Here is a 14,500-nt window from a genome sequence, read left to right as displayed (position 1 = left end):
TTGGTAATGCAGTTGATGAAATAAATATTTGATCCCTTCCTAATTGTGTCAGTTTGCACACTGAACTGTATAACTAGTTACCTATAGAGAGTAGTGTTGGATTGTTCTAGCAAAAACTTGAGTTCTATGAGTCCGGTTCTAACAAAATTTTAAAATTTCTTAGGACCGGTCCTTGGAATAGGCTTTTTAAGGTAACTACAACAGCTGAGATGACGTAGCCCTTTCAGTTGTTCAACATAACCTCTTTCAAAGAGACTAAAGGCAACTAACGAAACGCGACCGTTAGCTTGAGGAGATACAATGGTTATTATTACATTATTTTTAATATTTTTCGTAGGATGCTTCTTTTTTTTATGCCGTTACTCTGTTATTTAACTTAGGTTGTCAAGGAATTAAAAGAAGATCCAAGTACATTAAGTTTAAAGGAGAATACAAACTTCAAAAACTCATTACTTTTTTACTGAATTTTTTGAAACAAAATATTTCACATTTTGTTTTGGGCTTGTTGAGGTTTTGCAGACTCCAACTATTTTTAGTTTTTTTTTTAATCCGGTACTGGGATATGTTTTAATAATGAAATAGCGATAAACTTTAAAATTATTCATTAATATTTACTTATTTCACGTAATTATTGAATTATTTAAACATAGTCCATTATATTTTATTCTTGGATTATTTATTGCATTTCTTATTCTACAAAACCTCCATTGATATTATATCATAAGTTGAATAACATCCTTTAACTTCGTCGACCCCTTTCAGATCCCTTTAGGTTTTAGTAAGGACATATTATAAGGTGGAATTACTCCGATGCAGATACTCAAATCTACTCCAAGTCCAACAAGGACCTATATATATGTATAACTCCCGAGGCGAGCCCCATTTTTTTTATCTCTCTTTTATGTGCAGACGTACTAATTATATCTTTAAAATTTATTTGTTAACTTCTCAATAATTAAAAAATAATGAAAATATATTTCATGTTCCCACTTTCTAGAACTACATAACTACAATAACTATATAACTACAACTCTGTTTATTAGAAAATTAACATTCTGCAAAAAAAAAAATGTTGCGGAAGAATCCAGTTCAATATACTAACGAAACCTATTATTGAAAACTAAACATTTATTCTCTCTCACTGTCTCTTTGTGCTTCCTTTCGTAACTGTGCCCAAGTATGTTTGTGTTTATTTTGAATCGAATTCCTTGGATGTTGGCGGTTAATTATTTGTAATAAGTAACTATTTTAGTAACTAATAAGTTAAGTGATACCTAATTACTACGAGTCCGGAAGGGAATGTCTGACGATGAAAGCGATGGAATGGTGGGGCTGGACGTACTCCTGAAAGACACCGGCTATAAAGCAGAGAAGCGGATCGGTGAAGGAACATTCAGCTCTGTGTACAGTGTGATCCGCGTACGGGATGGGCAACGATGTGCCGTGAAAAGACTTATTCCCACAGCTTCTCCAGAGCGGATCCTCCTTGAAATCTCTAGTCTGGACTCTGCTAAAGGGAAGAACAATGTCATACCTCTGGACTTTGTACGGAGAGTTGGGGGAGACGTTCTTTTAGGTATTGAGTAAACAGTTATCTGTCCTCTTTTTGGGTTCACATGGATTTTCACCTTGCACAAAGACATTTTTTCTGTTTGTGACAATCAAATATCTGAGTTTGGCTTTATTTGAAGACTATAATATAAGGCAATTTGAATATGGTGTATGATTAATTTTGCCTTTACGTCAAAATGTGTCTCCAAAATTGGAGGCAGAAACTCCGGAAAGTTAAAATTCAATCGACTCTACCTTTCATTAACCATTTAATATGTAAAAGGAAAACTTATATTATTTGTGTAAGAGAATAGGGACATCGACTTTTTCAATTTATTCGGACAAGTAGCACTTTGAAGGATCTTGAAAGTAGATTGGAAAGTCTCATGATGTGGAAGAAGTTGTGAGTTTCTCTCTTACGAAGTATAAGGGAGGAGATGGATTCTATCCGTAGACTGAAGGATGATGCCAGAAGAAATCACTTCTCATTATGTAAAACACTACGAATCTTTTTTGTATTTACAATTAATCATTATTTAGATCCTTCAATGATACCTTCCAAAGGGTTATTTGTCCGAAAAACTCGAAAGAGTTGAGATACCTCTTCTCAAACACTTAGTAAAGTTATTTTCTTATTAATAAAAAGTTGCAATGATTGAATTCCAACCTTCCACTTTCCCTGTCTCCAATTTCAAGAGAGAAACGGCAAAAATTTTAAAGCATTTTTAGATCATAAATTGGCGTCGTACAAGCTAGACATTAACTGATATCAAAATATAAAATATTATCCGATTCCATATTTTACATATGAATAAATGTATCTCCGAAAAGCCATCTTTTTTTTCAGTTTTTCGCTATGTGTTTCTCTCGTTTGCCGACAGATTCATATGCTAAGGATATATTTAAAAAATATATATTTACTAGTAGCCTTTTCAGTGGCTTGACTCATTAATTATTAGACTCTGGAAATTGAGAGGTCATTTTGGACTAGTAATCATTGAAAAATATGTTGCTCTTTCAATTTGTTTTATCCAGTGTTAATTAATGCTTCACTTGATCGAAAATGCTTAATTTTGAGACAAATATATTTTAAAAAATTTTATAATTATAAAGTACGGATTCATTAGTTTAATCCTTGTTTAGTAATGGTAGGAAGATCACCAAAAAATATATTTTTTTTAGGAATTTGTTTGTCTGTAAAAAATGTTGTGCTCCTTATTTTAAATCATTTAAATAATCAAAGATGTGCTCAATGATTTTGCGGTCGAAATTGGACATTTTTAAGCCTCTTATATATGATGTCAAAAATTATGCTTTTTAGTATTTGGTTTATCAGTAAAAAATATTTGACTCAAAGCATTATATTTGGAGGTGGGAATAAGATTGTCTTAATAATAGTCAATTTTGACCCAAGAATCCTATTTTTTTTAGAATACATTAGCCCTGATTGGCCACTAACTTTTCTGGTCCGTTTTTTGATTGTCCATAATAGAAAAGGTCATACTGTAAAGGGCAATATTAACTCGAAAACGGGGGGGTCTAGCAATGAGTCATTAATAAGTTAGTTTGGTAATAATTAATAGCAATAATGTGTATCTTTTAGGAATGCCCTACGTTCCTTCTACTCCAAAGTTTTCGGAACTCATTCTCATCATGGAGTATAAGGAAATGAAGTCATACATCAAGAATTTGTTCGTAGCATTAGAATATATCCATGAACTTGGACTCATTCATAGAGACATTAAACCCGCAAACTTCCTATATGATCGACGCAGAAAGAAATACGCTCTCTGTGATTTTGGACTCGTTCAAAAAATAAAACCCTCTCTAAAACGGAAGCTCTCTCCTGAGCGTGCGGCACCTGTGTTATCATCTCCTAAAATCAAAAGGACTATTTTGACTCATAAGGATCTCAATAATCATACACCTGATCTAGAAACACCCACAAAAATTTTACCTCAATTCAACAAGGTGGAGGACCCTACAAGAACCCCTCCTAATAGTAAATCATCTTCTTTGAAAGCAATGATGCAAACTGAACTCCGAAGAAGTCCTAGGAAACATCCATCATCCAATCTTAATAAAAAACACTCCACAATCAAAATATCATGCTCGGCCATCATTGGAAATGGAGGAAATGGAAAAACAGTATCTCCCAACTTCACCATGTTGGAACCCACGTCAGGAATACCTTCAACAGATGTATATGCTTCAGCCTGCAGACAACCGAGTCTTACTTCGAGGTTGTCCATAGGTGGTCTCTCGGCGTGTGGCGGTTTGTCCACTCCTTCCACTTCCAAAGTTGTAGATGTTAAATGTAAATGCTATGGTAAACCCAAAGTGTGTTCCATATGTTTGTCTTACAAGCCCATGAAGGCCCCAAGAGCTGGTACTCCAGGCTTTCGTCCTCCAGAAGTTCTCTTAAAATATGAGCATCAAACAACAGCTGTGGACGTGTGGGCCGTGGGCATCATTATGTTGTGTATATTAACGAGGTCCTATCCGTTTTTTCATGCACCAGATGATTTGACAGCCCTTGCAGAAATATCCGTTCTCTTTGGTAGTGATGCTGTGCATCAGGCAGCAAAATCATATGGTAAAAAGTTCCTTTATGAGCCACATCAGTCTGGGTTTGATCTTCAGGAACTATGTCACTTGCTGTGTAAGAGAGAGCCTAAATCCACATGTAGTCAAAAGGGAAATATACCGCCATGTCATGCTACGACTGAGGCGATACAATTCTTAAAGAAAATGCTTGTTTTGGATTCTTCTGCAAGAATTTCGGCTAGTGATGCGCTCAAACATCCTTTTTTAGAAGGAATTAGTTAAATAATTTGTCAGCTTATACTTACAAATTGATATACTGTATTAATTATTGTAGCGACTGTCTTATTAGCCCTTAAATATACCACTGGGTCTATTGGATCCACTTTTTAAAATTTTCGCCTCTTGGAGATTTTGCCGTTGTTCTATGTTTTTTATTATCGCCTTATTATATTATTTAGTGATTACTGTTGCATCAGCACAGATCTGAAGAAGAAGAAAAATCGAAAATAGTTACGAAATAAAGAGGGAATATTGTTTATAAGGACAAAAGAGTAACAGATCCTTGATCAAGATTACTAGTGGCACCTTACTCGTAGTCATGATCTTAGTTGATGCTTGAAGAAAGTCCATCGACAGAAAGAAAGGAATATTTCAACAGTAAAGTTAGAACCTACTATATAAAACATTGAAGGTGGTGAATATGTCATACAACAAAGATAAAAATCACAGAACATTGTATGATTGACATATTTTCGTCAATTATAGGCTTTGTATTCAAATTTCTGGGATGATTTGAGATACCCAAAGACGTCAACTAAAGATTAGAACCTTCATTTCATTCATGGAATCTACTTGGCCCTTCAAATAAGATTTATCTCATCATGAGTATGAATTTTTGCTGCCATTTTCGTGCAATTCGAGGTACCTCCAAAGAAATCATCCGAAAAATTTGTCAATAGAAATTGACGATCATTCATCAAAGAAGAATACAAATGTAATACAGCTTCCATTTTGAAAAATAAAATAAAAAATCATTTATACTTGCTATTGTGTTGACAAACAGGGCGCGTGGGGTGGGCTATAGCCCCCTCAAATGTTTTTCTTTTAATCTTCAATACTGTACAAAACTATTGTTTTCTAGAAAAAATTGAAAATGATCATTCGGTCAAATTCAGTCTCTTGCAAAAAAAAACTAAATTTAAAAAGACTACCCCAAAATATAATCCTGTGGATGCCCCTGACAAACCACATAATATATATTGCTTCCATTATGAATTATTTTTTGCTAAGGCAGAAGATATTTCTTAATTCTTACACCCACATTTCGTAATGAAGGCATAAAAGGATGACTTAGAGTAAACAGGACCGTCTATTGCGGGACCCTACGTAAAACAGTTTCCACGGGGCTCAAATTCATATATGGGATGGGATAAGGAGACAGAGCGTGAAGCTGAAGCAAAGGGAAAATGTGATTTCATTAAAAAACATTCCACTTGACTTTTTTTATATTTATCGAATGGTGATTTTTTTTTTAGAAATATTATGTTTTATTTTTAAAACATAACTAGTTTTATATACTTTTTCATAAATGATGGCCCATATTTCATTCAATAACATTTTTTCCTTTTAATTTCTCAAATGATCTTTTTTTATAAGTTTTTGAACAATTATTGAAAGTTCGGGCCACCTTTGGTGTGTATAATCTTGTTTCCCACTAGCTGCCACAACAGCCTCCAAACGGGTCCTAAAGACAGAGCAAGTCTTCTTCACGTAGGCCTTATCCATTTTCCCCCAGGATCCAATGATGAAAGACTTCAGTTCATTCACATTCCTGTGGGAGGTTCGACAGGCATCCATCTCCACAAATCTTCAAATGCTGTAATGCAATGAATTCAGATTTGGTGATGATGTGGATTACATGGATGCAGACCAAAAATAACAAATTGGACTCAAGACAAACTTTGGACATAAAACCTTCAAGTTGAGCCTGAGCCCCAACTGGTTAGCCATGTTTCTGTGTAATTCCCGTGCTGAACAAAATCAGGATGTCGTTTGGTTTTGTTAGTTCCATGGTTTAAACCGAAATAAAATATTAAAAGTTACTCGCAAATCTTCTTCATAAACCCCCGGTAGAAATTTCAAACTTATAACTCTACTCCTCACGCTCTATTTTAAACCTTCCATGCTTGTTCAGATTTCGGCTACGCACACTGAATAAAATTCGGTATTAAGTACTGATGAGACGATTGATAGCTTTTTTTTTTCACAACTTGGAAAAGTAATAAATAGTTCCATAGCAATAATAAATAAAAATTGGGTGTTTTTTATAGAATCGGTACAGGAAAAATAATGTTTAATTTGCGATCCGATTTTTATTTATTATTGCTATGGAACTATTTATTACTTTTGCAAGTTCTGAAAAAAAAGCTCCCCTCCAGCTTAAGGAATTTTTGCTTTTTACTAGAAAATTTAATATTATAATTTTTTTTTTTTTTTCAAAAATTGTAATATTTGAAATTTCATTTAATTTTTAAATTTTTCTGAATAACCAAGTATTTTTCAAAATTTTCTCCAAAATATTCAATATTTGAATTTTTTTTTTTAATTTTATATTAGTAATTTAATTTTTCAAATTTTTTTGAGAATAGCCATGGCTCTTTGAATTTTTCACGCCGAAAAAGATAATTTTATATGAATAGTTGTCAATTTTCGCAAAAAAAAAAATTAAATATCAAAATTTGAAATTTTTTTCAAAAAAATGTTTATTTTGGATTTTTTTTCAAAAAAATCCAAAAAACTAAACAAACTCGTACATATTAAATAATCGGAATTTTTTGGAATCCTCCCATCAATGGTATTAAGTGTGCAGTAAATTGTCTCGCACTCGAAAGTTTCAGAGATGAACACTAATTTGTTTCTTTTTAAAGAGAAAGTCGACTTGTCATTTTTCAGTTAAAATATATTTTAAGATAGTTATATTACTAAAATCATTTTCAAATAAACAAGTTTTGATTTTTAGGTTACAAATAGATATACATAAGATTCTATATATGACACGAATAAATTATTCTTTTTAAAAAATTGGTTTGCGCTGAGAGATAACAATTTATAATAGAATAAAAAATGTAAGATTCTTAATTTACTATGCGAATGACTCGTCGTTGACTTGATGAACATACTTCTTGGCGACAGGCTGAGATATAACGTCGCCATGACATGTTCGAACCTATGATAAAAAAATATCAGATTATCATTCGTCATTAAGTTTGGCTCTACTCAGAGAATAATCTATATATGGGACTAATGTTGCTTCATTCCTTATTTAGGACTGAAAACTATAGTACCATTCAGTTCCGTCCTACATATTAGTCATAAAACTTATAAAATTCGGTACTTTATTCAACTTTTTACAATATATATTTTTTTAATCAGTATCGACAGTCTGAAGGATGGGTCCCAGGGACTGATAGTACCAGTCCTAAGGCTGGACCTAATAAATAAAGACTAACACAAATCTACATTGAACATTTTTCCTTCCTATTTTTTGCCAATTACGCTTGGATTTTTTTCTATTATGAAGTAAAAAAGAGAATTGAATTAAAACATTCATGTAACGAATGTCTTAACGAATGAAAATAACTTTATTTATTCATTACTGGCAGAGATAGGGTATCCACCAGGGAGTGGGCTGGAGGGGCTCTAGCCCCTTCCCCCAATTAAGGAATGTTTTTTTATTTGTAAGCAAAAAAATTTGTTATTCGGACAATTTATGCAGCAGAGAAAAAAATGTAATTTTTTGACAATGGATTTTTGAAATTTTTGCCTTCAAAATTTCATTTTTTGTGATTTTTGGCTTATTTTTCAAAAAATTTAATTTTTTGAGTTTATTACAAAAGATATCATAGCGGATTTTTTAAGTTGAATTAATTAAACTTTGTGGTCCATTTTGAGGGCATTACAGTTCCCAAATTTGACTCACAGAAACAAAAGTTGCTTGAAATCCTCACATCTATATTTTTCATGCAAAAATTGATAATTTTTTTTAGTATTATATATTTTGCCCTCCGCAGGGCTATTAGGATTCGCAAAGGAGAGTTCATTTTTTTTATAAATAGCTTCTCTTTCATTCTTCATTTAATAAATAATTTGGTTCAGTAGTGATTTTTAGAAAAGTGTCAAAAACCAATTTATATACTAGCTGTTTTAAGGGTTTATTACGAACAAATTGCAAAGCTTATCTGAACAGGGTAACCCAAATCCAATTAAGTATAAATTTGCCATTTTTGGACTGATTTGTTTGCCAGTTTACACCGAAGAATAAAACTGTGATTCATACATACACAGTTTATATCAATATTGAGATTATTCTCATTATTTGAGACATTCTTCACAAGATTGTTTAACTATTTTACTCTAAAAAAATCTGAAAATAAATCTTTAGCCATTCCTATATTCTTCTATAAAATACTCTTTAATATTTCAAATAAACCACCCCCAAGCAGGCATGGAGAGGCCTATCTATAAGGACACAAAGTCTATCCATACTTTACTGCCTTGCTATCTGTATCCCATGTATAAAGTATTCCTTGCAATACCGGTACAAACCTGATAGAGATATCTGTATTTTCTTTGTTTCCTCTCTTCTCGAGTTTCCGGGTTGGATCTTGACTTGCGCTCGAATGGGCGTTCATGATACGTGCCTTTACCAGTGACTAAAATTTGAGTAATAAAACCTACAAAACAAAAAATGCAATAAATGTCTACAGCCATTAACTGGTACATCTTATAAATAGTGTACAATACTCATTAGATTGCCCCGTTTTGAGGTTAATGTTGTTTATTAAACCAGCACAAAGACCTTTTCTACTAAAGACAATTAAATAACTGACCGTCAAAATTAAAAACCTTTCAGGCCATTTATAAGCCTCCTCTTGTACCTTCCCTCAAATATGATGCTATAAGTCAAAAATTGTACTTTTTATATTAATTAGTATTTGCTTGATTAGTGAAATAATAGACTGAGCACCTTGTTTTTAATCATTTATGGGGTTTAGGACATGCTCCAGATTCCGAGTGGTCCATTTAAATCCGAATACTTTGAACTGCAAACTTCAACAAGAAACAATTTATTAATTAACAATAGAATTTCACCTATCTATAAATAGATTAGTTTCTGAGCTTTTAATAATTAATGTAGCCGTCGTTAGCGACAATGATGGCTTCCATGCTGTTTCGGTTGGCCTGGCACCCGCTGCAGACGTAGTCCTCTGTCATGGCGTACCAGTGCTGGCTGACAGTGGCTTTGAGGGGCCTCGATGTTTGGATGACAGAAACGCCTCGACATGCATACAAAAGGTATAGTTGAGGGAGTTGATAACGGGGCTGTTAGAGGGGGGGGGCGGGTCAAAAGAGTCTTGCAACGTTGTAGATGGGTTTCTGTCATTTTTGGTGTCAAAAGTGGCCTCTCCACCCTCACAAAACTCTTTCGACCCCCTTTTTTTATAGATTTCCGGGTAGTCTGGTGTGAAATCCCGAGATCTCTTGCAAATCCCTCATGTATTTGAGGGATTGGCCTTCACTGTTTTCTTTACTTTCTCAGGTTCCAGTTTGACCTTTTTGACAGAGCCCTTCTATCTTTCCAATATTTCGAACTAGCCGACGGCGTAAATAGTGGTCCTGGAAATGTCCACCTGCTTGGAGTGTGCGAATGGAAATTCTCCGATCACGTTCACGTCTCATTTTCTCGACTTGTACGAAAGCCAGAGAGCTCAAGAATGTTTTGTTTTATAACTAATTGTTTATGCTTTAATATATCGAAATATGAATTAACTTTAATCACTCAACCTTCATTAATTATTGAATTAGTAAGTATTCAGATTTCAATGTACCTTCTGTCTTGGAACCATGTCATCTTGTACAAGACAGAGCATGTAAGTCAGAATTATTTTTTATTTTTTTTAAATATAGTCTGTTCATGACCTTTTTTTGTTAGGAAAGACATTTGTTTGTTAGTTTGCTGGTCACCAGGATTACAGCAAATTTAAGGATAGATATTGATCAAACGGGATTATAAATGATCACAGTAAGAGGCCATTAAATTTCGAGAGATGAAGAAACCATAAAACGTTAAAAATACATCATATTGAGGTACAAAGATCAAATTGCTGTCCTTATGTAGGTTTCATAAAGATGCTTCATATAGTTAAAAAAATCAAATTTTGGAAAAATGACCAAAGGCGGAGGTTTGCGCTCTACCGAGTGTCCATTTTAGTTACTATTATTTTTTAGTAAAAACCATTATTCCAGTCTCAAGGTAAGTACGAGTATTAAAATCTCAACTGCAAATAAAGTCATAAAAACCCTGCTGCATCGAAGATAAACAGATAAGTTCACAAAATTTAACTTTAATTAGTGGTTGAATAGAAAAGAGGAACCTTATCTGGAATTGTCAGTTTTCTTATAGCCAGAAAAGATATTTGCGCAGGTGGGGAGGGGGATATCAACCCAAAAACTTAAAAGACTAATGCACATACCCAATATGAATAAAGATGGCCAGGTTGCAAGTAGCAACCAAGAGTACCAGGATGGTTCGGGAGAAACAGTAATTTTAATCTTATCCCAAAGCCAGAATAGCATAACAGAATGTTCAATAAAATAATCTAGAGTAGCTGAGATGATGGCCGCCCCATAAAAAGAGGAACATACAATGGTGAGTGATTTCTGAAACGTAAAGACAAATATAATTATAAAATTGCGAATAACTATTATAGAAATAATTTTGAAAAAAGAAAATGTCATTTTGATTAAGTTTATTCGCCCAAAGGACGTGACAAATTTAATAGGGGTTCAAAATGAAACACTTTAATTGTACAAGTTGTAACCCAAAAAGTGGATAAAGAATTTACAATACTTGTGATTATGATAATGCAATATTGAGTATTTCAATGATTGTCGCTACATTAAATGGTATACTTTTTGACATTTTAAAATGGGAATCACTAATTGATAAGACGTATTCTGTAGCACATGATATAGATCAAATGCCCACAGTTATACTGTTTGTAAATGCATAATAAACTAAGTCATTTTGATATATCAAAATGAAATTATAGCATCCATTAATAGTTATGGCTCGTCAACCCAAACGCAAGCTAGATTGATTTGTATTCTTCGACGAATTATCGTCAATTTCTATTGACAAATTATTTATACTAAAACTTTGAGTATGCTGTAAGTTGCATTCAAGTATCCAAGATAAGTTGTTACTATTAAAGAATGAGAAATTGATTTATTTTATTCAAAAGGGGATATATCAGAGTCAATATAAGCTTCTTGAATCAAATAATGATAATAATACGTTATGAGACTTAGAAAGTGTAACAACTTGAACAATCTCCTCGTTAAACGTGTACATAACATATGTCGTATACCAGAATTATTTAAATTCCTGTAAGTGTAAATCAAAAAGATATGTTGCCAAATTTGATAGCGAACATATTTGCTGACAGAGTTCATTATAAAAACTTACTCGCTAATATGTTTGAATTTTCAAAAATTGGGAGAAATAATTAATAAGAGCACGAATATTGTAGAGATTACAAACATATACTTATTTAGAAAAAAAATGTATGTTCACGAAGATTTCATGTTGCAAAGAGATGCAAATTGTACAAGCTACAATTTCTTTGCCCTAAATTTCATAATTTAATGACAACATTGGGCACTTTAATTACCAACTCGAGAGTTGAGTGACAAATTGTCGTAACTGAAAAATTACAAAAATTTGATTATTGCTGAAATGTTATCCTAGAAATCTAATATTTAATTTATATATTTAAAAATGGAGAAACTCAAGACTGTTGAAATGAGTTATTTAAGAGTCACATTATTGGAAAAAAAAATGGGGAAAACCCATTATTTATAATGAAGTTTCCAAGCTTAGTTCTGTAAAGTAAATTTTGAATTACGACAATCTGACAACTACTCATATATAGTATCATTTCATTTTGATCTATTCAAAATAGATGGTTATTATGTATTTGAGTACTATAACAGTGGGCATTTGAACTTTATAATGTGTGCATAATATATATATTTTAGTAATCTGTATTGAGAATCTAATAACCCATGGAATAATATTTAATTATTGCATTATTATCTTTTCAAGTACTATAAATCCTTGATTTAAAATGATTCATCTCATTCTTTGATTCCAACTTGATCAGCATATATTTAACTATTAAAGCAAGAGATCTTGAATCTACAATGCTATAAATAACCCCGAGAATATATTCCTACTTGGAAGCATAAGTTGGCTAAGCTTGAAGAGACGGCAAAGAGTAAAAGAACGACAACACAGATCCATGGAGAAGTAGGAATATAAATGAGTGAGTATTGTAAAGCAGACAGACTAGCAATTCCAGCAAGGACACCCGCAATGAAACCAAGTATAAAAATCCCAACATATTGTATTAAGAGCGTGATCGTTCCCAGAAGAAACCCAGCCCCTAAATCATAAGAGTTAAACAAATATATAAAGCAAGGAAGTTTGCCACGTCCCGTACCTAGACCAATAAGCGTGATTCCCCATCGAGGAATGGATTCTTCGCTTCCCTCTTCCGCCAGAATGATGAGAATCACGATTAAAGACCCGAACACGAATCCGTTGAGAAACATAAGGGCCTTAAAGACACGATATCCCAGAAAAGTAGCTAAAAGTCCAAAGGCAGAGTAAAGGGAAAGAAGACTCGCAGTCCAAGGATCGTAGTCACTCCGATTCCCGGGAACATTCCCTCCCGGCTGCAAAGGGATCAGAGTTGGAAAAGGGTAACTCCCGTTCTCCATATCGCTCTGTTGTTATGTATATGAGGATCCTAGACCGGATCAGTGGAGAAATACGACGACTTTTCACTTCATAACTATTACTTCAGTTAGTAGTTAACTTATTCTTAACTCAAAACTCTACTCTTTTTTTTTTTTTTTTTTTTAGTTAAAGTGAAGTTCTACATCAAGCGCTTTCTTCCTCTTCGATCTTCTTTTATTCCTCTGCTTAATAATAATAAATATATATTTTTATTTTTTTGGGAAATAGACAGTTGAAGTCTAGCTCTATGTTGTGTACAAGTTGCGACTTTGTACAAGTTGCAACTTGTACAAGTTGCTAACAAAAATGAGATGAACCATTTGATATAAAGATTTACAGTACAAAAATTGATTGTTCCCTTATTGAACCATGATATTAATGGCGGCTAATTTTTGAGTATTTTAATACAAATAACTAAAATATCCGTGTATAATGTTCAAAGGCCTCCAGTTATATACCTCATAAATACATTTACATCTGCAATTTGAATAGATCAAAATTTTCATGGAGTGTATCCATGAGCCTGATTGGTAATTCAAATGAGCACTGTTGTAATTAAATAATGCATTTTAAGTCGAAAATGTTGTAACTTGTACAATTTGCTTATACAAGTTGCAATTTGTACAGGCCTTGCAACTTATACACAACCTTTATGAAGATTGATCACAAGGACTGACTTTACTTTGAACACAGCTTCTCATTGGCTAACACATTATTTTTTTTATTCAATGACGTCATTCTCTCAAGTTCTCTGCTCTTGAAAATAGGGATTCGTGATAGGATACAAGCAAGGACTTTATTTCTACAGAAAGAGAGAAGGATTCGAAACAGAATAGAGCCAGCTATTGACTGTAGGCTTACATTAATTATTTCAGGTTTTTTATGTTCCAATGCTCTTGTCATTATTATTCAATTATTGAAGACATATCATAAAGTATAAAGTTATAATTACTGCGTATGCTCATGAATGACCGAGAGTAACATTGAGAGTGTGCTCGGGAGTTATAAGAATAGTTAGAATTAGAGTAGAATTGAAGATCGATATCCGAATCATTCCAGCATATAAAACGCTTTCACTGACGTCATAAATTAGATCATAATTGAAGGATTCGTCTGTTTGGGGCTCAAAGTTAATATATTTACTATATAAAATTCATAAATAAACATTAGCCAATGGGATGAAGAATAAAAAGAAAGATCTAACATTTCTATTGAATACTACTTAATGCCAATGATAAAATACATTTTAGAGGCAGATATATAATAAAACTAGGCAATAGAGGGATAAACTTTTGATAGACAGGAAGGAATCGGGATCGCCACAGGACAATACTGTTTAATTTGCGATTCCAATTCTTATTTATTACCGGTATTTAACTATTTATTACTTTATAGATATAAAAAATCTCCCCCCCCAAAAAAAAAAAAAAAGGAATGTTTGTTTTTTACTAGAAAATTTAATATTTAAAAAAATAATAATTTTCTATAAATAACTATCTATTTTTGAAATTTTTTCCCAAAAAATTTAGTATTTGATTT

General features: G+C 32.8%; 2 protein-coding genes across 2 annotated transcripts; one reads left to right on the top strand and one right to left on the bottom strand.

Annotated features, from left to right (window-relative positions):
- The first annotated feature begins 1,153 nt into the window (after window positions 1-1,153).
- LOC121125419 (cell division cycle 7-related protein kinase) lies at window positions 1,154-4,490 on the top strand. The gene is made up of 2 exons (XM_040720618.2): window positions 1,154-1,576; window positions 3,155-4,490. The coding sequence occupies exons 1-2, from the start codon at window positions 1,300-1,302 to the stop codon at window positions 4,378-4,380; spliced, it is 1,503 nt and encodes a 500-aa protein (XP_040576552.1). The 5' UTR covers window positions 1,154-1,299; the 3' UTR covers window positions 4,381-4,490.
- A 2,552-nt stretch (window positions 4,491-7,042) lies between these two features.
- On the bottom strand, window positions 7,043-13,219 carry LOC121125350 (transmembrane protein 198). Its single transcript, XM_040720500.2, has 5 exons — window positions 12,663-13,219; window positions 12,397-12,605; window positions 10,632-10,818; window positions 8,704-8,831; window positions 7,043-7,324 (listed from the first exon to the last, which is right to left on the bottom strand). Exons 1-5 carry the CDS (start codon window positions 12,940-12,942, stop codon window positions 7,241-7,243), a joined length of 888 nt encoding a protein of 295 aa, XP_040576434.1. The 5' UTR covers window positions 12,943-13,219; the 3' UTR covers window positions 7,043-7,240.
- Window positions 13,220-14,500: the final 1,281 nt, after the last annotated feature.

This window comes from Lepeophtheirus salmonis, chromosome 10, assembly GCF_016086655.4.
Source record: "Lepeophtheirus salmonis chromosome 10, UVic_Lsal_1.4, whole genome shotgun sequence".
NCBI lineage: Eukaryota > Metazoa > Arthropoda > Copepoda > Siphonostomatoida > Caligidae > Lepeophtheirus > Lepeophtheirus salmonis.
The sequence above is the reverse complement of the archived record's forward strand: the minus strand, read 5'-3'. Positions and strand labels throughout refer to the sequence as shown.